General features: G+C 43.5%; 1 protein-coding gene across 5 annotated transcripts in view; it reads left to right on the forward strand.

Moving 5' to 3' along the window:
* MAP3K2 (mitogen-activated protein kinase kinase kinase 2) overlaps positions 1 to 25,290 on the forward strand; it is a 91,433-nt gene that overhangs the window by 23,809 nt on the left and 42,334 nt on the right. For all 5 annotated transcript variants that reach the window (XM_043504893.1, XM_043504896.1, XM_043504895.1 and 2 more), the window contains exon 2: positions 20,073 to 20,142. Coding sequence is in view for 1 of the 5 variants with exons in the window: in XM_038422438.2 (XP_038278366.1) it covers positions 20,136 to 20,142 (7 nt within the window). In the remaining 4 variants the exon portion in view is untranslated. The remainder of the gene's footprint in view (positions 1 to 20,072; positions 20,143 to 25,290) is intronic.

Consider the following 25,290-nt stretch of genomic DNA (forward strand, 5'->3'; position numbering starts at 1 on the left):
TCTAGCTTCCCACGGGAGAAAAAAGCATTGCACAGGTCATCTCTTGGCACAGAGAAGCAGTCACCAAGAAATTATAATGCATCCAAGGACAGCTCCTTTATTGGAGTTTTCTTCTTTCTTCTCATTTGCTGTCTCCAGTACAGACCTTTCACCACAATAGCCATTGCTTACACAAGTTCCATCCTGGGAGTAGTGGACTGCTCAAGAAAGGCTCATTTTGAACTACATTTAGAAATCCCATATGAGAAACCCCCTTTGCTCCCTAGATGCTATCACCTTGCCCAATATGCTTTATCATAAACGTTCCAGAACATCAAGTCATCCATCTGCTCCTCTCTCAAGACATGGTGATAAATCTCAGTATGGTCTTCAAGTATCTAGGCTCTTTCCTTCAAGATAAATTACTTCAGAAACACAGTAGTTGAGCGAAGAGGAAGAAGAGGCACCCCAGACAGAATCATCTCCAAAGAGATGTTTTTCATCTTCATCTCCAGATAAGACACTAGTGTTGTCAGTATCAGTGTCTATAAATAGTTTTAAGACTTTCCAAGAGCCCTTAGAGAATGGTTGACGTGATTTGAGATTCCTTTGGAGGTGGTTTAGAAGAAGACTAACTTTTCAAAATTCTTCAACCATCTATACAAAATAGAGTAGCCCTACCTGTCTACGAGGGCATTCTTAAACCTGCAAAAGACTTGTGTGCTATGCCAGCATCTATCTCTGCAATTCCAGAACATGCTGACTAAAAATATCAGGTCCCACCTAAAAGGCTGATGCTCTCAAAAACGTATACTTGGAAGAATTTTTTTCATCTAGGCCACCTTCATCTCAATACTCAGTCAATTGATTGTTTAGCAGAGTATTTTGTCTGTATCCAGCTGTTGACGCTTGTTTTTTACTTCGGTTGTAAGCTCTTTGGGGTCGGGGACAGTGTTTATGGTCTGTTTGTGCAGTGCCTGGCACAATGGGGTTCTGGTCCATGACACGGGCTTGTAGGCACTACGGTAATACTAATAAAAAAAAATAATAAAAGTACTATTTCTAATCTTGCATCTGACTGAGACTGATTCAGTAAATTTCAGTGTTGTATTAGTAATCTAGATGGATGGTGAAAGTTGGAATTTGCAACTAGGTTAAATGGTAAAATATTGTGGGACAACATATCTAGGATAAACATCACTTTTAATGTAAGTTTAAAGGATGTGAAAGTCGTGTATTACTATATTATTGATGATGCTGGTAGTGATTCCAATAGTAAAAGTTGTCCAGTGCTTCCCATTATTAAGACCCTGTTTTGAGTTGCGCTTATAACTTTGACAAACTTTAACCCTTAAGGCTGGAATTTTCCATGCCAAGTGTTTGCCTCAAGCTGAATTTGTTTTTGAAAGTTTCAGCTAAAATGATCCAGGAGTTTCTCAGAATGTTAGGGAACTTGAGACACTTGGGATCTGATTTGCAGAAGAGCTTAGCATTCGCAACTGAAGTCAGTAGGAGCTGTGCTCTGAACCTGAAAAGAGCTAGGTAATATGAAAAATCAGGCCTTCCCTAGGCTTCTCAAATTGGGCATCTCTTTGCCTCAGTTCCTCATGTAAAATGGGGATAATACCATATCACTTCATAGATATATTGTGGTGATAAATTAATGGTTTGTAAATAACTAAGATATTAAAATCACCACAGAGAAGCTTATAAGGACATTTAATTTTGTATTCAGAGCAGGCTCTTAAGGATGTGCAGTAAATGATGCATGGGGCCACATCCTGAAAGAGGATAAAAATAAATATTGAATAGCTACCCATTCAGTTAGCATCATCCATCCGGTGCACTGATTTGAGGCAGTAGTACTGTGGAAAAAATAGTAAGTGATAATATATTTAAAGATCATATCACAAATACAGGAGGGATTAAAGTTTTGTAGGTAACCTTAATTTTGATATTTCCTAACTTGAGTATGTACTTCTGCAACCCTAACACTCTTTTAACATAACTTATTTGGATGTGATAGCTATTAGAGTGGCACATCTCTAGCTTACAAAGTTTATTTTGAGAACACTTCCCATTCCAAAAACACATTCAGCAAAACTGGAAATATACAGTTCTGTTGCTACATCAGATTTTTGTGTGAATGCACAAGCAAGTTTAGAATAATGTATCGGTCTAATAACTAGTTCTATTGCAAGGCATAGAAAATGTTGTTTTTTCTGGAGACTTGAGTAAATGCTTTATGAAAGATTGTCTTCTCTTACCACAATGTCCTGAAAAATCTAATACTGCTATCTTTAGTATAGTTATAAAAATTACTTGTTGAATTTTCCCTCTTCGTTCTGCATGTAATGTTTGTTTTTAAAAAGTCAGAATAATAAATATAGCCTAAAGTAATCAATATATAGTCTACAATAAGTATTCTTTACAGGTAGCATGTGCAAGGAATTCATATTTCTGGCTTTCTTGCTCCCCCAAAATAGTAGGCTTTCAGCCCATCATGGGTCATAGAACTTAAGCATAAACTGTAAAAGAATAATTGTAAAATTCTAGATACTAGATATTAAAGTGTGTACCCTGTACTTGAGGCTCAGGTGCATATGGAGGTGAGCTGTCAAAAATGTATCTCAATCCATGAGCAAAATGTAGCTATTCATACTTAAATTATGGTAGTGAAACACTTTTGTCCTAATTGTATGTAGTGCTAAATGTATATAGGGAGTCAGATGTCAATTTTAATTTATATTCTTATTACTTAAAATTAATGTTAATGGATTATAAGATCCTTGGAGGCAGGAATTGCCATTTCAATAAGTAGGTGAACTTAGTTCATTCTAACTTTAGAGATGTTACCACTTTTAGTGCTATGCCTCATTTTAAGAATGGGGAATATGCTGCAATCAGTAATACTTCTAAAACCGGAAACAATCGTTGAAGTGTATTCACTTTTGTTTGAACAGCATAGTGTAATTAGGCCTCAGTTCTGACTGGTGTCTGAGTTCTTCTGTAATATAAATAACAGAAATATCCTGTACATACATACACTTCAGGGAGTATGGCTTACAACTCTTAGGATGTTTGTTTTTAAAAAGGTCTTAGTTATAGCTTCTTGAAGAAATAAAATTAATGCATTGAAGCTTCTGTAACAGAAATACTGAGCTTTCATTATACCATGTTTACCAAACCAAAGAAAATACGTTGACTCTTCAGCCATAAGATTGAGTTAGAACTGGCAAGTAATGCCACCCAGTGAAAGTTTAAGTAGAAGACCTTCCAAGATCACCAGAAGCTAATGGTACCTTAGCTTAGACTGCCTTTAAAAACAAAAAACAGAGCAACAATGCAGAAAAACACCCCCACCCCCCAAAACCAGAAAAAACTAACAAAGAGCAAACAAACAACAAAACCCTTTTAATATGTGGGTATGGATCTTAGCATAGCAATCAAGCATGATTTTAGTGAAGATGAAGATAAACCCATTAAATATATCCTTTAAGGCCCTGTAATATGACATCAGCATGCTGTTGGATGACTTTCAAATGCAGCAGAAATTAAGAAAGCAAAAATCCAAACTAAGAAAATAAAGTATGTTGTCCATCTGCAGAAACTGAATGGGAAACGTGTCTGTTTTGTAGACAATGGAGGACACAGACAAATAGATCATGTCATACTTGGATATACAGTAAGAATTCCTTTCTGTAGGGTATTCTGAGATCTGGCAGTACTTATACAAAAATGTAGTGATCTTGCTTGTAAATCAGAGCCAAGAATAATGTTGGAACTAGATTGAATTTATAATTTTATCAAATACAAACAACGTAAAGAGTAAATGAAAACATTCTCACCTCTGCCACAAATGTTAGAGTTCAAACTTTGTCATACTTGATCACATTTATAATGTGGAAACAAAATGAGGTCCAGGCCAGTGATATATAAACGTAGTGCCTTTTTAGAAGGGCCAATTTCACAAAGCTGAAAATGGTTATGAGCCAAATCAGCTGGGATGAAGCGCTTAATCAGAAAAATGTGAATAATTGGGAATTGTTTAAGAATACATTATTAGATGCTCAAAAAGCTACAGTTGAGGGGGAAGGCTGTATTTTTAAAAAAAAAAAACACTGATTTTGAGGGGAAGTTAAGGCAGATATAGCTATATCTATCTACATAAATATAACAAATGAAAGAAAGGGGAAGTAGATAGTAATGAATATAAATCAGAAGCTAGGAATCACAGTTGATAAGGGAAGTTCCAGAAGACTGTAAGAAAGCTAATGTTATAGGCCTTTCTGTCTGACATTCATCCCAATCAAGAGAATGGAGTGGGTGAAACGGGACTTAATTAATAAAGAATGAAAGGAGAGTAACATAATTTATGGATACCAACATGGGCTTCCAGTTCCGCGCGCAGGGCAAGGTAGACAGGCAGAGCTTCAGAGTCTGCATGCGTGGATGAGACGATGTAGAGAGAAGGGGGTTAGATCTATTAGGAACTGGGGAAACTTTTGGGATGGGGGAGTCTGTACAGGAAGGATGGGCTCCACCTAAACCAAAGTGGATCCAGACTGCTGGCACGTAACATTAAAAGGTTGCAGAGCAGGTTTTAAACTAAGAGATGGGGGAAAGTCGATTGCTGCAGAGGAGCATGTGGATCAGACAGACTTCTCTTAGAGGACAGTCTATTGATAGCGATTCTCTAGGTTTTAGTCAGGAGGAGAGGATGGAAGAGGATAAAGTATGGGCCAGATCAGATGAGAAACCTTCACATAAAAAAGAATCTGACACATCAGAAAAGGGCAGACAAATAAACAGTGACAAGTTTAGGAGCTTGTACACAAACGCTAGAAGTCTAAATAATAAGATGGGTGAACTAGAGTGCCTCGTGTTAAAGGAGGATATTGATATAATAGGCATCACAGAAACCTGGTGGAGTGAGGACAATCAATGGGACACAATCATTCATAGATACTAAGGTCAGAAGGGACCATTCTGATCATCTAGTCCGACCTCCTGCACAGCACAGGCCACAGAATCTCACCCACCCACTCCTACGAAAAACCTCACCTATGTCCGGGGTACAAAATGTATCTGAAGGACAGAACAGGTTGGGGGGGGGGGGAACTAACGGGGAGGGAGAAGAGTGGCATTACATGTGAAAGAAAATGTAGAATTAAATGAAGTAAAAATCTTAAATGAATCCACATGTTCCATAAACTCTGGATGGATAGTAATTCCATGCTCTAGTAAGAATATAACATTAGGGATCTATTATTGACCACCTGACCAGGATAGTGAGAGTGACAATGAAATGCTAAGGGAGATTAGAGAGACTACCAAAATAAAGAACTCAATAATAATGCGGGATTTCAGTTATCCCCGTATTGACTGGGTACGTGTCACTTCAAGACGAAATGCAGAGACAAAATTTCTCAATACTTTTAAATGACTGCTTCTTGGAGCAGTGGTACAGGGACCCACAAGAGGAGAGGCAATTCTCGATTTAGTCTGGAGTGGCAGGATCTGGTCCAAGAAGTAACTATAACAGGACCGCTTGGAAATAGTGACAACATTTAACATTCCTGTGATGGGAAGAACACCTCAGCAGCCCAACACTGTGGCATTTAATTTCAGAAAGGGGAACTATGCAAAAATGAGGAGGTTAGTTAAACAGAAATTAAAAGGTACAGTGACTAGAGTGAAATCCCTGCGAGCTGCATGGATACTTTTCAAAGACATCATAATAGAGGCCCAACTTAAATGTATACCCCAAATTAAAAAATAGTAAAAGAACTAAAAAAGAGCCACCGTGGCTTAACAACCATGTAAAAGAAGCAGTGAGAGAGATAAAAAGGCATCTTTTAAGAAGTGGAAGTCAAACCCTAATGAGGTAAATAGAAAGGAACATAAACACTGCCAAATTAAGTGTAAAAATGTAATAAGAAAAGCCAAAAAGGAATTTGAAAAACAGCTATCCAAAACCTCAAAAGGTAATAAAAAAAAATGGTTTAAGTACATCAGAAGCAGGAAGCCTGCTAAACAACCAGTGGGGCCCCTGGATGATCGAGGTACAAAAGGAGCATTTAAAGATGATAAAGTCATTGCGGAGAAACTAAATGAATTCTTTGCTTCAGTCTTCACGGCTGAGGATGTTAGGGAGATTCCCAAACCTGAACAGTCTTTTGTAGGTGACAAATCTGAGGAATTGTCACACACTGAAGTGTTGCTAGAGGAGGTTTTGGAATTTAATTAATAAACTTAACCGTAACAAGTCACTGGGAACAGATGGCATTCACTCAAGAGTTCTGAAAGAACTCAAATGTGAAATTGTGGAACTATTAACTATGGTTTGTAACCTGTCCTTTAAATCAGCTACTGTACCCAGTGACTGGAAGATAGCTAATGTAACACCAATATTTAAAAAGGGTTCTAGAGGTGATCCCGACAATTACAGCCCGGTAAGTCTAATGTCAGTACCAGGCAAATTAGTTGAAACAATAATAAAGAATAAAATTGTCAGATACATAGAACATAAATTTTTGGGTAAAAGTCAGCATGGTTTCTGTAAAGGGAAATCATGTCTTACTAATCTATTGGAGTTCTTTGAAGGGTCAATGAATATGTGGACAAGAGGGATCCATTGGACATAGTGTACTTAGATTTCCAGAAAGGCTTTGACAAGGTCCCTCACCAAAGGCTCTTACGTATATTAAGTTGTCATGGGATAAGAGGGAAGATCCTTTCATGGATTGAGAACTGGTTAAAAGACAGGGAACAAAGGATAGGAATAAATGGTAAATTTTCAGAATGGAGAGGGGTAACTAGTGGTGTTCCCCAAGGGTCAGTCTTAGGACCAATCCTGTTCAACTTATTCATAAATGATCTGGAGAAAGGGGTAAAGAGTGAGGTGGCAACAAAATGGCAAATGAAATTTAATGTGGAAAATAATGCACACTGGAAAAAATAACGCCAACTATACATACAATATGATGGGGCCTAATTTAGCTACAACTAATCAGGAAAGAGATCGTGGATAGTTCTCTGAAGACGTCCACGCAGTGTGCATCGGCTCTCAAAAAAGCAAACGGGATGTTAGGAATCATTAAAGGGACAGAGAATAAGACGGAGAATATCTTATTGCCCTTATATAAATCCATGGTACGCCCACATCTTGAATACTGCGTACAGATGTGGTCTCCTCATCTCAAAAAAGATATACTGGCATTAGAAAAGGTTCAGAGAAGGGCAACTAAAATGATTAGGGGCTTGGAATGGGTCCCATGTGAGGAGAAATTAAAGAAGCTAGGACTTTTCAGCTTGGAAAAGAGGAGACTAAAGGGGGATATGACAGGTAAATAAAATCATGAGTGGTGCGGAGAAAGTGAATAAGGAAACGTTGTTTACTTGTTCCCATAATATAAGAACTAGGGACCACCAAATTAAATTAATGGGCAGCAGGTTTAAAACAAATAAAAGGAAGTTCTTTTTCACTCAGCGCACAGTCAACCTGTGGAACTCCTTGCCTGAGGAGGTTGTGAAGGCTAGGACTATAACAGGGTTTAAAAGAGAACTAGATAGATTCATAGAGGTTAAGTCCATTAATGGCTATTAGCCAGGATGGGTAAGGAATGGTGTTCGTAGTTTGTTTGTCAGAGGGTGGAGATGGATGGCAGGAGAGAGATCACTTGATCATTACCTGTTAGGTTCACTCCCTCTGGGGCACCTTGCATTGGCCACTGTCGGTAGACTGGATACTGGGCTGGATGGACCTTTGGTCTGACCCAGTATGGCCATTCTTATGCTTATGGAAAATAGATCCTGTCTAGCTTGTAATGTCGTCAAAAACAGATAGCAAGTATGGTTGATGAAGGCAATACTGTTAGTGTAATAGACTTAGACATTTGACTTGGTATTGAATATCTGATTAAAAAAATTAGAATGGTATAAAATCAACATGGCACACGTTAAATGGATTAAAAGCTGGCATACAGATAGGTCTCAAAACATAATTGTGAATGGGAAAATCATAATCAAACAGCTATTTCTAGTGGGGTCCCATATAGATCAGTTCTTGGCCCTCTGCTATTTAACATTTTTATTAATGACCTGGAAGAAAACATAAAATAACTGATAAAGTTTGTCAAACACACACATTGGGGGAGTTGTAAATAATGAAGAGGACAGGTCACAAAGGCAGTGTGAACTGGTAAACTGGGCGTAGGTAAAGAATATGCATTTTAATATGGCCAAATATAACTATATACAGCTAGGAACAAAGAGTATAGGCCAGGGGTGGGCAGACTATAGCTCACGGGCCGCATCCGGACCGTCTAACCTTTTAATTCAGCCCTCGAGCTCCCGCTGGGGAGCGGGGTCGGGCGCTTGCCCCACTCCACGCGGCTCCCAAAAGCAACAGCATGTCCCCCCTCCAGATCCTATGTATAGGGGCCTGGAAGCCAGGGGGCTCTGCACGGTGCCCTCTCCCTAAGCACTGGCTCTGCAGCTCCCATTGGCTGGGAATCCGCACCCTGAACTCCTCATTTCTGGCCCCACCCCAGAGCCCACACCCCCAGCTGGAGCCCTCACCCCCTCCTGCACCTTAACCCCCAATTTCATGAACATTCATGGCCCACCATACAATTTCCATATCCAGATATGGCCTTCAAGCCAAAAAGTTTGCCCATCCCTGGTGAAGGCCATACTTATTGAACCACTCTATCCTGGGAACTGGTGATTCTGAGAAAGAGATGGGAGCCATGATGAGTAAGCAACTGAACATGAGCTCCTAATGTGGTGATGTGGCCAAAAGGGCTAATGTAATCTTTGGATGCATACATAAGGAAGACTTGAGTAGGAGTAGAGAGGTTATTTTACTTCTAGATGTGTGACTGCTGCCGGAATACTGTGTCCTAGTCTGTTGTTCAGAATTCAAGCAGAATGTTGATCAACTGGAGAGGGTTCAGAGTTGAGCTCTGAGAATGATTAAAGAATTAGAAAACATGCCTTATAGTGATAGACTCAAGGAGCTCTAGCTATTTAGTTTAGCAAAGAGGAAGTTAAGGGGTGACTTGATTGCAATCTATAAGTATTTACATTGGGAACAAATATTTAATAATGGGCTGTAGATAAAACAGCTGATTCTCATTTAAATTAAAGCTGTTTTATACCACTCTGGCCACAATCCTTCTCCAAACCTTAGTTATCCACCTCTTGCTTACCCAGTGTAACCTTCTGTTCTGGCCTCCTTGTATATGGATACTCTGCATTTTGGTTATATTGGAAAACGGTAATTGCTAGTTTCTTCTTTGTCTGCCATTCTTACCACAATGTCCTCTCCTTGAAATACCTTCCTGGGTATCCTCTGTCTCAACTCACGCTGCCTGTCCTTATTTTCATGTCTTTGCAATAATCTTATCTCAGCTTCATCTCTGGTTTTGTTGTCTTTCTTTCTCTCTTGCTCCCTATGCTCCTTCCAATCCTATGACTCTTCACTCCCAGTTTTTCCTATTTCAGATCTTGCTAATACCTTTGATGCTTTCATTTTTGAAGAAATGGGATACAATCTTTTAAAAAGTGTATGGAGGGGTTAATTTGGCAGCACAGTTGTCAGGGAAATTCAGCATTTCAGCAGAGAGTATAGAACATATTTTTGGTGCTTTAATATAAAATTAGACAATTAAAATAGATGACATTTATTAAAAGGACTCAGTTTCCATTTCAGGGAAGTTGAAACAAATAGCAAGTAAAATGTTTCTTTTAAGAATATAACAAATTGATAGAGCAATAGAGCTTTTATGGGACTCCTCCAAGACTGGAACAAAATCCTGTGGCATTTAAGCACTACTACAAACATCACATTGTATATCAGACATAAAAATTATTTTTGAAAAACTTTCCATCTGAGTGGTGAGAAGGAGAGAACCATACATGATAGTCATGTCACTTAATGAACTCCTGGAAGGTGATCAGATACCGATGGTTAGAGCTGGATAAAGGCAATCCAGGCCCCCTTGGCAACAGGAGGCCCTAATATTTATGCCCCTGTGTTCCTTCCCCCACGTGGACTGGGGGGGGATGGGGATGGTCCATTTAATCTCCCAGAGAGGTAGAAGCATGAACCCCCTTCTCCTTCCAGGAGCAGTAGCAGGAGCTTCCTCCCGTTGGAAACAAGGAGTGAGGAAGGTATTCCTTCTCCTACCATGGAGAGGCAGAGTGCCAGCAGGGTGCTCCACTCAGTATTTAGGGTGTATCTGCTTGGGTGGGTGGACCAGAACAGTCCTGCTGCATTCTTTCTCCCTCTTGCCAGACACACACAGTCCTCTACAGAAATGGTGTTGTCTGGGCCCCCCAGAACAGTAGGTCTTGGAGGCAACACCCCACTGAGGTGCATGGGGAAGTTCACACAATTCTGAGCTATTGTTTTAGGCTGTCAGTAGATGTAAGACATCATTGTTTGTTTGAGTCATGTTTTCAAGCTTTTCTTCACAACCATCAGGACTATAAACTTTTTTTTAAAAAAAAAAAAAAAAAAAAAGAAAATGAAAGCTGAGATTTTGATAACACTGGAATGCTAGATGTGGGCCTATAGTGCTATGTCTTAATCTTGTTCTGCTCTTATTGGATCCAGGAAGTGGGTGAACACCTGCCCACTGCTAAAGGGTCCCCCCCCAGCCTAAGGGGGGGATGCACAGGACCTGGAAGCCAAGTAATTCCAGGAGACAACTACTAAAATAACAGGAATAGGAGTGCGGTCAAAGGGTCAAACAAAGGGAATCTTGTCCTGGTGATGGGCATGGTGTCAAAACCTGAACAGAATAGAACTAATCATTGCTTCAGATTGATAGGCTCTTGTTAAAGGGACATTGGCAATTAGAAACCACTTTAAATTTTTGTTAAAATAGTCTATGTACTCTTAAATCAACATGCCAACTTTTGTAGGTTTACTATAACAATTTCATGTTTGTAAAAATGTCTTTTTCCTCTTTTGGTTGTGACAAAGCTCTGTCCTTGCCTCCGTTGTTTCCTGCATTTCCTAGCGGATTTCGCTAGCCTCAGAGGCTCACTGTGACCCTGCACGTAACCCTTTTCTCTCTAGAGACAAGGGTCACAGTCTACTGAGCCATTTTCATCATAAGCCAGCGAGGGAGGTGAGGAGAAGTTATCCTTCCTTGTACAGTCTCTGTTGTCTCCCAGTCTCAGTGATTAATCAGGGGGCAAAGGTTGGGGGGGGAGCCCGGGCCCACCCTCTACTCCGGGCTCCAGCCCAGGGACCCTAATAATATCAGCTATGGTAGCTGACCTTTTAGAAACATAACATGTACAATTCCCTGGGCTTCTTCCTCCACAGCAGCCCTCACTTCCTCAAGCTCCACTTCACCTTTACCTCAGGGCCTCCTTCCTTGTGCCTGATATGGGTGTACTACTCAGCCTCTCCAACAGCTCAACTTCCTCCCCCATGCACCCCCACCTGACTGACTGGGAGGCTTTTAAGTAGTTTCAGCCAGCCCCTGATTGGCTTCAGGTGTCCCAATCAAGCTAGCCTTCTCCCGGTCTTCTGGAAAGTTCTTAATTGGCCCCAGGTGTCTTAATTGACCTGGAGCAGCTTCCATTTCACTTATCCTGGTACCAGAGATTTGTTTAGCCTGGAACTAATATATCTATCTCCCACTATTTTTCAATAGCCATCTGGCCTTGCCCCATCACATATCCCCCCTCTCCCAACTCTATGGTGTTGAGCAACTTGGGACGCCAGGCAGTATGCTCATGACAGACCATCAGTGTTGCCATGGTGGCATCCAGCCCCGTGCCGTATGCGGAACTGGAATGGTTGGAGGGATAAGGGCCACTTGGTGACCCTTGCATTCTTTTCCTTATTCCATTGCATCCACTGGAGGGGTGCATGATCTGTCACGAGTAAATCGCTGGCCTAAGAGTTAATAATGCAGTGTCTCCATAGCCCATTTGACAGCAAGGCATTCTCTCTCGACAACTGCGTATTTCTGTTCTCTTGGGAGCAGCTTTCTGCTTAGGTGGAGGATTGGGTGTTCCTCTTCTCCTACCGTTTGCAACAGAACTGCTCCCAACCCCACCTTGGAAGCGTCTGTTTGTAAAACAAATTCCCTGTTAAAGTCCGGGGCTATGAGTACGGGATCATTACAAAGGGCCGTCCGAAGGTCTGTAAATGCCCCCTCTGCTGCGTCGGTCCACTTTACCATGTCTGGACCTCGGGCCTTCAACTGGTCCATTAGGGGACTTGCCCTATTGGCGAAGAGGGGAATAAACAGTCGATAGTAGCCTACCACGCCTAGGAACGCACGGACCTGCTTCTTTCGGGTCGGCCGGGGCCAGTTTTGAATTGCCTTTAGCTTATTCGTTTGGGGCTTCACTATACCCCTTCCCACAATATATCCTAGGTACCTAGCCTCTGCTAGCCCTATGGCGCATTTAGCAGTGAGGATTAGCAGTGAGGCCAGCCCGCCTTAAGGTGCGCAGTACTGCCTCAAGTTTCTCCAAGTGGGTTCCCCAGTCTGGCGTATGGATGATGACGTCATCTAGGTATGAAGCTGCGTAACTAGTATGGGGGCGCAGCAGCTTATCCATGAGGCACTGGAATGTGGCTGGGGCCCCATGTAGCCCAAAAGGGAGGACGGTGTACTGGAATAGTCCATCCGCAGTGGAGAATGCTGTCTTTTCTTTAGCTTCTTTGGTCAGAGGAATCTGTCAGTACCCTTTTGTCAGATCCAGTGTAGTCAAGAATCGGGTACTACCTAGTCGGTCAACCAGTTCTTCGATGCGTGGTATGGGGTATGCATCAAACTGGGATATTTCATTCAGTCGGCGAAAGTCATAACAAAATCTCATGGTACAGTCAGGTTTAGGCACTAGAACAATTGGACTGGACCACTGACTGTAAGATTCTTCAATAACCCTTAATGCTAACATTTTCTTTACTTCGGCCTTGATTTCTTCTCTTTTGGCTGTTTGGGATTCAGTAGGGTCTCAACGTTACCTTGGCTCTGGGGATCGTGCGGATATGGTGATAGGTCTGTCGTCCACCGTGGTTTTGTAGAGAACACATCTCTGTTGTGATTAATCACATCGGCTGCCTCGATCTTTTGGATCGGTGTCAAGTCGAATGATATCCTCACTTGCTCATGTAAGTTATTCTCCTTGGGAAGTGTCTCCTGCATGACTAAGCAAGCCTCTTGATCGTGCCAAGGTTTTAGAAGATTGATGTGGTAAATTTGCTCCTTTTTCTGGCGGCCTGGCTTCCGCACTTTATAGTTCACCTCTCCCATGGCTTTGATTATTTCGTAGCGTCCCTGCCACTGAGCCAACAATTTACTTTCTGCTGTGGGCACCAGTACCCTCACCCGGTCCCCTGGTTGGAACCATCGAAGCTTTGCTTGGTTGTTATAATGTGTTCATTGGGTCTCCTGTGCTCTCTAAGTGTTCCCGTACAATGGGCGTAACTCGGGCTATCCGATCTCTCATCTGCAGTACATGCTCAACTATGTTCCTTCCACTAATTGGCTCCTCTTCCCAGGCTTCTCTGGCTATATCCAATAAGCCCCGAGGGTGGCGCCCATATAGTAGTTCGAATGGAGAGAAATCCGTGGAGGCTTGCGGAACCTCCCGGATGGCAAACATGAGGTAAGGCAATAGGGTATCCCAATCTTTCCCATCCCGGCTCACCACTTTCCTGATCATGGTCTTGAGGGTCCTATTGAACCTTTCCACAAGGCTGTCTGTTTACGGATGGTATACAGAGGTCCATAGGGCTTGAAAGATCTCTGTTCATTGCTCCACGTACATCAACTTGGACATGAAAGGTGTCCCTTGATCAGTCAATACCGCCTTGGGTAGCCCAAGCCAGGCAAAGATCTGTACTAGCTCCTTGGCTATTATCTTGGAAGCTGTGTTGCGCAGGTACCGGGTTGCATAGTCCAGTACAACAAGCACATTTTGGTGGCCCCGAGCAGTCTTTTCTAGGGGCCCTACCAGATCCATGGCTATCCATTCGAAAGGAACCTCTATTATTGGAAGAGGTATCAAAGGAGCCCTCAAGTGTGGGCAAGGGCTATGTAACTGACACTCCAGACAAGAGGTGCAGTATCGCCAGATATCTTCATGTACTCCTGGCCAGAAAAACCTCTGCAGGATCCGTGCCTGGGTTTTCTCTACCCCTAGTTGTTCTCCAAACAGGTGACTGTGGTCGAGACGCAATATGGCTTTTTGATGTTTTTTGGCACCAGAAGTTGTTGTATCTCTTGCTCTTGCATTTGCACCACGCAGTACAGGAGATCTTTCTTCACTATAAAGTAAGGTCTGGGACCCCGGACCTTCCCATCCACGGGTATCGCATCGATCTTGGCCACCTCTTTCCTGGTGTTATCATATCTGGGGTCCTCCACCTGGTCCTGCCCAAAAGTCTCTTTCCCAGGAGTAACCTGCCCAAGCTCCCAGGGGCCGGCTTCTGCTTCTTCCAACGGCTCGCCGCTGTCATGGCTGGGGGCAGCTTCTGGCTCACCTTCTGTGGTGGAAGTTTCTCTGTTGGCTGCTCGCGTCCATCTGCCTACGAGGGAGGTCTTCTGGCCCTGGGTCAGGATCCGGGTTCCCAAGGCCTTCGCGGCCTTCCTCTCTTTTTTTGTCTTCCAGTCTTTGGGGGGGCTGAGAATAGATCCTGAGAAATCTCAGCGAACATCGGGGGTTGACATTCCCCTGGTGATGAGTCGCTGTCCTCGGGGTCCCCACCTCTGTCCAGCCTATCCCGGAGGAGTAAATTATCAAACCCTGGATAGTCCCTCCCAATGACTACAGGATATGGGAGTTTAGGAACTACACCCACTGTCACCTCAATGGGGTTTTCCTGAACCTCTGTCTCCACTGGGATGGTGGGGTAATGGCTCACGGCCCCATGCACACACGTCACGGCAATGCGTTTGGCTTGTAGCAGCTGACTATTTTTTACCAGCTTACCCGATATGAGGGTGATAGCACTCCCAGAGTCCACAAGCGCTGTAGTCTCTGCTACATTTATCCTCACTGGCCTGGTGTAATTATGCGGGGCTAATGCGACCTCCGCGAGGTGGATAAGGGAGCATGGGACCTCCCAATCCCCCAAGTTACATTGCATAGGCTCCTCGGTGCTGGGACACTGTGCTGCTATGTGTCCCCACTCCCCACATGTATAACATCTATAATTGCTTTGAATCACGCCCCTATCCCAGGGGCTAAGGGGTTTAGTCCCGGAGTTCCCCCCACTCAGGCCAATCCCTTCCTTCTGGGGTCTCTGCTGGTTTTTGGACCCCCCCCTTTTTTCCATCTAGGATTCCCCGGGGGGTTGGCTGCCCAAGCTTCCAGGGTTGGGGTCGGGTGCTTGATTTGAAAGGGGCCTTCCTTGGGTAGTCGAGTCAGTTCTCTGGCTGTCATCCATCTTTCTACCAGTGTGATCATCTCATTGTACATGCATGGATTGTTCTGGCCTACCCTTTTGCGGAGATCTGGCGGCAGTCCCCGCATGTAATGGTCTATGACCAGGGTCTCCAAAATCTCCTCTGGCCTGCACACCTTGGGCTGTAACCATTTCCGTGCAAGGTGTATGAGGTCGAATAGCTGGGACCTCGGGGGGTTTGTTCTCCTGGTATTTTCACTTATGGAACCTCTGGGCCCTTATCGCTGCCGTTACCCCTGATCGTGCTAGGATCTCTGCCTTCAGACGGGTATAGGCAGTGGCATCTGTGACAGGCAAGTCAAAGTGGGCCTTCTGGGCCTCTCCACACAAAAAAGGGGCGAGAATGCTGGCGCACTGCTCCTGGGGCCACGCCTCACGCTGAGCAGTCCTTTTGAATGAGAGGAGATATGCCTCTACATTATCTCCTGACGTCATCTTTGGCAGACAACCAGTGGCCCTCAGGGTTCACGTCCCGTTGGATCCCTGGGCCTGGATGGTGAGGATCTTCGGCTGGTCCACCACCTTTCTCAAGAGGGCATGATCTTGGGTCGCCTGGCTCATCAATAATTGATTGGCTTGTACCAGAGCTCTTACCAGCTCCTCCATTGTGGTACAAAGCAAACAAACAAACAATTTCCAAAACTCCAGTGCACTTTTTTTTTTTAAAACCTCTTTCTTCCGCCATGCTGTGAACGAAATCCCACTTCTGTCACCAGTTGTGACAAAGCTCTGTCCTTGCCTCCGTGGGTCCCGTGTTTCCTTGCCATCATCAAGGATCTACAACCTATCCTGAAGGACGAGCCATCACTCTCACAGATCTTGGGAGACAGACCAGTCCTTGCTTACAGACAGCCCCCCAATCTGAAGCAAATACTCACCAGCAACCACACACCACACAACAGAACCACTAACCCAGGAACCTATCCTTGCAACAAAGCCCGTTGCCAACTCTGTCCACATATCTATTCAGGGGATACCATCATAGGGCCTAATCACATCAGCCACACTATCAGAGGCTCGTTCACCTGCGCATCTACCAATGTGATATATGTCATCATGTGCCAGCAATGCCCCTCTGCCATGTACATTGGCCAAACTGGACAGTCTCTACGTAAAAGAATGAATGGACACAAATCAGACGTCAAGAATTATAACATTCAAAAACCAGTTGGAGAACACTTCAATCTCTCTGGTCACTCGATCACAGACCTAAGACCTTTTTCTTTCAACAAAAAAGCTTCAAAAACAGACTCCAACGAGAGACTGCTGAATTGGAATTAATTTGCAAACTGGATACAATTAACTTAGGCTTGAATAGAGACTGGGAATGGATGAGTCATTACACAAAGTAAAACTATTTCCCCATGGTATTTCTCCCCCCCCACCCCACCCCCCACTGTTCCTCTGATATTCTTGTTAACTGCTGGAATTAGCCTACCTTGCTTGTCACCATGAAAGGTTTTCCTCCTTTCCCCCCTCTGCTGCTGGTGATGGCTTATCTTAAGTGATCACTCTCCTTACAGTGTGTATGATAAACCCATTGTTTCATGTTCTCTGTGTGTGTGTATATAAATCTCTCCTCTGTTTTTTCCATCAAATGCATCCGATGAAGTGAGCTGTAGCTCACGAAAGCTTATGCTCTAATAAATTTGTTAGTCTCTAAGGTGCCTCAAACAAGACTAATGATCTTGATAACACCAGGTTGGCCCAGGCAATTCTGGTACCCAGCCTTCATGAGACGTTCAATTTAGCCTCCAATAACATTGACAGTGAGTCCAAACATTGTCTTCCTGAACAATGGGAATGTCTAGTATCCAAATTTGGTCTCTCTACTTCTCACATTCTGGATGTTGACAATCATCGAAAGAGCTTGTTCTAGAGATTTCCAAAACATTATCCTACAAAATAGAAAGGATGGTACAAGGTTCACATACGCTGCAAAGTGGTAAAGTTCTCCTTCTTGGCAGAGCAACATCATATTTCTCCAACAGCAGCAAACATTCCTAAATATCTGGACTACTTAATGCTGATAAAAAGATCAGGGTTTTTTAATCAGTTCTATAAGGTGCACCTGGCAGCTCTATCAGGGCACCATCCTCCTGTTCATGATTTCATCCCAATTTGGGGGGATCTTGGAAGTGGGAGCCTTCACTGTACTGGGATCTCAGTGTGGACTTAGGTGGGTTGATGGGTCCTCCCTTTGAGTTGTGGCATCATGTTCCTTACACTATCTTTCGGCCTTCTTAGTGTCAGTCACCAGCCGGTAGGATCGGGGAATTGCAGGCATGCATGGTAACCTTTTTTTTGTGCATATAGGGAGGCTATGCATAAGCCCCATCCAAAATTTCTACCCAAAGTGGTTTTTGACTTCCACCTAAACCACATGATTCATCTACCAGTGTTATTCCCCAAGCCCCACTCCAACCAAGGGCAGTCTAGACTACACTCTTCAAATATACACAAAACCCTTTCTTTACCTGGATAGAATTAAAGTCATTTCGTATTTCACTTATATTGTTTGTTGCCTTTGTGGGGAGAATGAAGGGCCAACCCATTTCATCTCAAAAGCTGTGTAAGTGGGTCTCGGGTAGTATTAAGATACATGTTTGGTGGATCTAAACTAGCTAACTGATAAAGTCAGGGTTTATTTTGCTTGAGCTCAGGCTCAGGATCAAGTCAGGCCTATTTCTACAGAGTCTTATAACATCTGGATTCTGTATTGGTGAAAAGAAAAGGAGTACTTGTGGCACCTTAGAGACTAACAAATTTATTAGAGCATAAGCTTTCGTGAGCTACAGCTCACTTCATCGGATGTAGCTCACGAAAGCTTATGCTCTAATAAATTTGTTAGTCTCTAAGGTGCCACAAGTACTCCTTTTCTTTTTGCGAATACAGACTAACACGGCTGCTACTCTGAAACCTGTATTGGTGAAGGAACTGTGAGGTTGGTTACCTCCTCTATGTCCTTTGTGCTCTTGGGGAGGGTGGACACCAATGCATGCTGCTGGTCAAATGATTCTGATCTCGAGTTCATATGTACCAAAAGTGTAATGTATATGGACAGATGCTCAAAGAAGATACAAACATGCTTACTGTTATAGTTTTAAGGATTCTTACCAGATTTTGCTGAGCTGCATGTTTTAATCTCTAAATTAGGAGGGCAAGTTTTAATAGCTATAAATAGTTACAAGATCATAGCTTCTTCTTCCCATCCCCTTTCAGTAGCGTAAAGATCCTCACTTACACTCTCCATTCTCCTTCTACAGCCTATGCTGTTGTGATACTTGCTCTAGCAAAAAGGATCATGGGGCTATTCCTTTCAGAACTCCTTAACGCCACTCTTTGCAGTGACCATAGTCTTTTGCTGCTAGGGAGAATGGCACCTAGAGAGTAATTACTTTCCCACTGTTTTCCCACTTTCCCAATAATTTTCCAACTGTTGAGAGTCAAAGGTAGTCCTTTATGTTTTTGGGCTGATTTCGTCTTCATGTGTGACAACGATTAAGGTTTGGCTCTGAGTTCTACTGCCGTCATACTTCATTTGTCTGGGTGCTTTGACTTGATGTGTCTTTATTCAGTGATCATTTGCATTTTTTCTTTATAAATTGTGTGTAAATATCTTTAAAAGAAATTGAGAAATGTAAATACAAATATTTTATTATGGCTGTGACTTTAAACTTGTGTCTGTATAGTCACATAATATCTGTGCAAGTTAGCACATTGCATATACTTAGAAATTAGTTCTGAAAATAATTTTTGTTCAGAGGGGACTAAATTAAGGTGAACCATAAATCTGAATTTCCTGACTCTCTTTTGTCGAAAGTCTTGATTATAATACTGTGTGGAGGAACACATTGTTCCCTCTTGTGGGAGAGGATCAAGGAGGAAGAAAATCCAGCAGAAGAATTCTTTTTTGGAGAACCTTGGAGATGAGTTGTTGAACCTTCTGCCAAATCTTGGTATTTGTTATCAATTCACTCCATTTAATACCTAGTATTTTCCTAAGGCATTTGCTGTTATAGGCATTTATACAGCTGTCTATACCTCCAGTGCAGTGGTCCCCAAACTGTAGGGCATGCCCCCCTAGGTGGGCACAGAGGAACATTCAGGGGTGTGTGGCAGGGCCTGGGTCAGCCCCCATAGGAGATGAGGAGGGAGCACCCCAACCCCACTCTGCCCCCCGCCTCAGCTCCTGGCCGTGCCTCAACCCCTGGCTGCAGCTTCTCTCTCAGCCCTGGCCCCACTCCCATCCCAGCCTTTGCCCCCTTATTCCTGTCTGCGGCTTAAGCCTCTTTCTCTCCCCCCATCACAGCCTTGCTCCCAGCTATGGGTGTGGACGGGGGGCGGGTCACAACGTGAAAAGTTTGGGGACCATTGCGCTAATGGATTTTCAGCTTTCACATCCATATGTTGAGGTAGAAATAACTACTGAAGTGAAGATTCATAATTTGGTCTTTAAATTGTAGTTGTACATATTATGTTAGATTAAAACTTCCAGAGTTTCAGACGTGGGGTTTAAAACTCTCAAGAAATGTAGGAGTTAGTGAAAATAGTTATACTTCACATGTAAATTTTTTTATACTTTAAACCTTTCTCTTAAGTTTTCAGAACTTACATGTTTTTTAATTGTTTTTTTCTTTAGAAAATAAATGAATGCTAATGGGACAGACATTTCCCTGAGGTTCAGGTTTTCTGGCTGGCTGCCATGATGGGTAAGTTACCTATAAGTGGAATCCAATTAAACTGTTACCTTGGCTTAATTCCAAGTGAAAAGAACAAGACCACTTACATAATTAACATTATTTTATATGATGGAAGTGCATGTCATGGCTTTGATAGATAAATTTGAATTGAGGCTTGCACTTAAAGCAGGCATTCAACCAGTTTGTATATGAAAAAAATTGCAAATTGTTGACAATTACAGCACTTCCTCTGTGGATATAGAATAAATTTAAAAGAAATTGAAATATGTTAAAGTATAGAAATATGCTGTTAGGATACACAACACTCACACTCTTATGACACCATGGGGCAGGGGGAGAATCTTTCTTTAAAAATGATTTTAATCTAATCTGAGACTTCAAACACTCAAATGCCTTAATCATAAGCACATTTGATGCCTAGTTTCACTACAAGGTGGTGTAAAGGCTGTCTAGATGTCCTAACTATGCATTTCTGTACCTAAAAATGTTTGGATTTTTTGTTACAAGTAACCTGCATTTTTGGGGTTTATGATTAGTTTTTGGAATGATTACACCATCCCAATTTTAATCTAAAATACTGATGTATACTCTCAACCGTAACTCTATTTTAGTGTATTCTTTGTCTGGGAATTATGATACAACTGATTTTTGTGCAAGTGTTGGTCCTAATCTGATACTTTAATGAGACAGGATTGTTTAAGAATATAGTGCTTTTCATGCTGCTAATGTTTCTGCACACACTGAAATTTGTAAGTACAGGGATTTTGTCAAATTATAACGTGTATTAGATGTTAAATTGCATTTAGTGTCCTCAGGCTAAAACTTAATTTCTTATTTTATCAAATACAGCGGTCTAGCATGCTTCTTCATTATAAGTAGGGCCCCTACCAAATTCAAAGTCCATTTTGATCATGGCCAGAGGGTTTTTAAATTGGTCAATTCCATGTTTTCAGATATTTACATCTGGAAATTTCATGGTATTGTAACCATGAGGTTCCTGATCCAAAAGAGGGTTATGGGAGGTTGCAGGATTGCCACCCTCACTTCTGCATTGCCTTAAGAACTGGGCTTTGAAGGCAGCAGCCACAGAGCTTCCTGCAGCCAGGGGAGATTCCTGGAGGTGGGTCTGATATCCCCTGTGCTTCTGGGAGTGCCCCCACCATTCACCTTGCGCCAGCTGCTAGTCTTCTGGGTTGGCAAGAGATGGGATTACTTCTTCCTCTGCACAGCCGCTCTCAAGGGGAGATCATACCCATGGAGCCCTGAAAATTCGTGGGTATCGGCTTTATAGCTGCGGGTATCCACACATGTGGATATCCCTGGACCATAGCAGCATACATGCAGATACAAATTATGTATCCCATGCAGGGCTCTGATGGTAAGAGCTGGGTGAGCAGTTGTGAGGAACTTCAGTGCAGACTCTCCATCTGCACTTGGCGGGGGACTTGAGGGGCAGGGACACAGACAGGGGGCTGCTTGGGCTCCCTGTCCAGGGCAGGTGGAGGGTCCACTGTGGCTTCCCACAGCTGCCTGCCTGACTCTTACCATGGACGGGCTGCAGCTCCAAGCCATCTCCCTCTCCCCCGCATAGCCGGGTCAGGGAGAGATGTGCTATGAGGAGCCTGTGTCCCTCCACCTGCCCTGGGTGGGGGACCCGAGCAGCCCCAGGCCTGTGTCCCTGCCCCCCAGGCCTGTGTCCCTGCCCTCCAGGCCTCTGAACCAGGGCAGGTGGAGAGACTTAGGTTCCCCACAGCTGCCAGTTCAGCTCTTCCCAGCGTGGCTCCAGGTGGGGGAGGGGAGCAGCGGCTCGGAGCCACAGCCCGGCCACGGCAAGAGGCAGCTGTGGGGAGCCATGGCGGACCTTCCATCTATCCCAGGCAGTCTGCTCCTCATGCCTGGTGTGCTCCACTCTCTCAGTAGCTGGTAGGGGAACCTGGACGCACTCTCTACACTGTTTTCCAGTCCAGGGACCCTCAACCCAGCAGCTCTGGGCTTTTACTCTTCGAGCCCTTGCTGCTCCTTCCCTGGACTGCTTCCTGCTCTTCCCCCTTATATCAGGGAGTACAACTGCAGGTTTCCTCTCCTGCAGCCTACGAACTTCCTCTCTCTATAGACCTGCTGAGCTCCTCCCCCGACCTGGACTTCATCTGCAATTAGGCCCTAGCAGTCCCTATGTTTCCTCTAGGTGAAGCCTAAGGTTAATTGGTCTAATTTACCCTTTCAGGCTTTGTGCGGGGTGGACACCCCATCACACTTGGTATTCTTCTTTGAGTAGTGCTCCACTTCAGGATTGTATGCCCATCCAACTGTGTGCCCATCCATGTGCTTTTGATGGGAGATTTTTGGGAACAGTGCCTGTTGGCCCGTGCATGCACCCTTCTCATCCTGGTGCCCCATACCAAGGACATATAGGGCTGCCCAGGCAAACTGCCCTCAATTCCTTCTCAACCACCTTCAGCTTGAGGCAGAACATCAACCATGACCACTTTACTCAGACTTAATTTTTAGTATAGTTTTAGTTTAATAGTTTCTTTCTCCTTTTGTTCAATTTCCCTGATTGAGGGTTGATTCTGAACTTCTGCTTGGGGGTATGGCAGGATCCCCAGGGTTTAAGTAGAGTGTCTCCTGCCAGCAAGCTATCCCAAATCAATGACCGCCATTCTTGGTTCCTCTGCTATTTGAGAGACACCCATCTGCCCCAAGAAGTGTAAAATCTGCTGCTCCTTCAAAAGCAGATCTTGGGAAAACAGGGAGATCAAATTATTGATGAGGGAGTAAGCCCTAAGACTAGCTTCTGACCCAGGCTCTGAAAACCCTTCTGCACACAGGCCTCTGAGTACTCCTTATGCCTTGTAGAATTCAGGATCCCTGTCACCAAGAGTCTCGAAGGATCCAAGTGTTGCTGCCCTGTCTGCCTCTGAGTCTTGGTGAGCAGCTCAGGAGAGGCAGCACCTGTACTGATGGCTGCAGTAAAAAGAGCTTCATTTCTAAATCTCGGGGTACCAACAAGGAAAGTAGGAATACTAGATGTCTTAAGAAATCTTGGTCATCACCTGAGAAGTAAAGAACAAAATTGTCAGACACATAGATGAACACATCAGTGCATCCGATGAAGTGAGCTGTAGCTCACGAAAGCTTATGCTCAAATAAATTTGTTAGTCTCTAAGGTGCCACAAGTACTCCTTTTCTTTTTACAGTTTGTTGGGGAATAGTCAACATGCTTTTTGTAAAGGGAAATCATGCCTCGCCAATCTACTAGAATTCTTTGAGGGGGTCAACAAGCATGTGAACAAAGGGGATCCAGTGGATATAGTGTACTTAGATTTTCAGAAAGCCTTTGGCAAGGTCCCACACCGAAGGCTCTTAAGCAAAGTAAGCTGTCATGGGATAGAGAGGGAGGGTCCTCTCATGGACTGGTAACTGGTTAAAAGATAAGAAACAAAGGGTAGGAATAAATGGTCAGTTTTCAGAATGGAGAGAAGTAAATAGTGGTACCCCCCTGAGGTCTGTACTGGGCCCAGTCCTTTTCAACATATGCATGAATGATCTGGAAAAAGGGGTAAACAGTGAGGTGGCAAAATTTGCAGATGATACAAAACTACTCAAGATAGTTAAGTCCCAAGCAGACTGCGAAGAGCTACAAAAGGATCTCTCAAAACTGGGTGATTGAATTTCATCTGCCGTATTGTTGCCCAGTGTTGATAAATGCAAAGTAATGCACATTGGAAAACATAATCCCAACTATACATTTAAAATGATGGGGTCTAAATTGGCTGTTACCACTGAAGGAGATCTTAGAGATCTTGAAAATATCCACTCGATGTGCAGTGGCAGTCAAAAAAAGCGAACAGAATGTTGAGCATCATTAAGAAAGGGATAGATAATAAGACCGCAAAAATCATATTGCCTCTATATAAATCCATGGTACCCCCACATCTTGAATACTCCGTGCAAATGTGATCGCCAAATCTCAAAAAAGATACATAGGAATTGGAAAAGGTTCAGAAAAGGGCAACAAAAATTATTAGGGGTATGGAACGGCTGCCAAATGAGAGAAGATTAATAAGACTGGGACTTTTCAGCTTTGAAAAGAGATGACTAAGAGGGGATAAGATAGAGGTTTATAAAATCATGACTGGTGTGGAGAAAGTAAATAAGGAAGTATTATTTACTCCTTCTCATAACACAAGACCTACGGGCCACCCCAAATGAAATTAATAGGCAGCAGGTTTAAAACAAACAAAAGGAAGTATTTTTTCACACAATGCACAGTCAACTTGTGGAACTCCTTGCCAGAGGATGTTGTGAAGGCCAAGACTATAACACGGTTTAAAAAAGAACTAGATACATTCATGGAGGATAGGTCCATCAATGCCAGAAGTTGAGAATGGGCGACGGGACGGATCACTTGATGATTACCTGTTCTGTTCATTCCCTCTGGGGCAGCTGGCATTGGCCACTGTCGGAAGACGGGATACTGGGCTAGATGGACCTTTGGTCTGACTCAGTATGGCCGTTCTTATGTTCTTAAGAAGGCTTCATGAGACCTCAGTTCCATTGAAGCTCCCGGTCACTTCAGTACCCTGAAAACATCTAAAATGCCCCGTAAGAGCCATGCTATGAAATGGGACTCTGTACTGAGGACTTCAACTGCAGATGGCCATACCCAGTCTAGAAATTTTATGTCATTGTACCCTTCTGTATCCCCGGTGTGATGGGTTCCCCCTGGGGTGCCACCTAGAACTGGAGTACCACTGAGCCCCCCCAACCCACCAGACTGGGCTCCCTTTACACTGTACTGCTGCGACAAGCTGCAAAACCCCTTTTAGCCTGCACTTTCACCAGCATACATACAGGTAGGGACACACTAAGCTGCGGTTACATGTGGTTAGGTTCTCTGACCAGCTCCTGCATGGAAAGGCTCAAGCTAGGGTACCTGCCAGCTCCTTAAGCACGTAACCCCTCTCCCCCTCCCCAGACTATAAACCCAAAATTATACCATCTTAGGCTGCACAGGGGACTACAGTCTAAGCTCATAAAATTCACCCCCTCCCTCAATGTGGAGAGGAATATGCAACAGCCTTCTTCCCCCCTGAGTTAGGATTGCCATACACTAGTTTCGATAATGTAAAAACAAATTTATTAAATTTATTAACA

This window comes from Dermochelys coriacea, chromosome 11, assembly GCF_009764565.3.
Source record: "Dermochelys coriacea isolate rDerCor1 chromosome 11, rDerCor1.pri.v4, whole genome shotgun sequence".
NCBI classification, from domain to species: Eukaryota; Metazoa; Chordata; order Testudines; family Dermochelyidae; genus Dermochelys; species Dermochelys coriacea.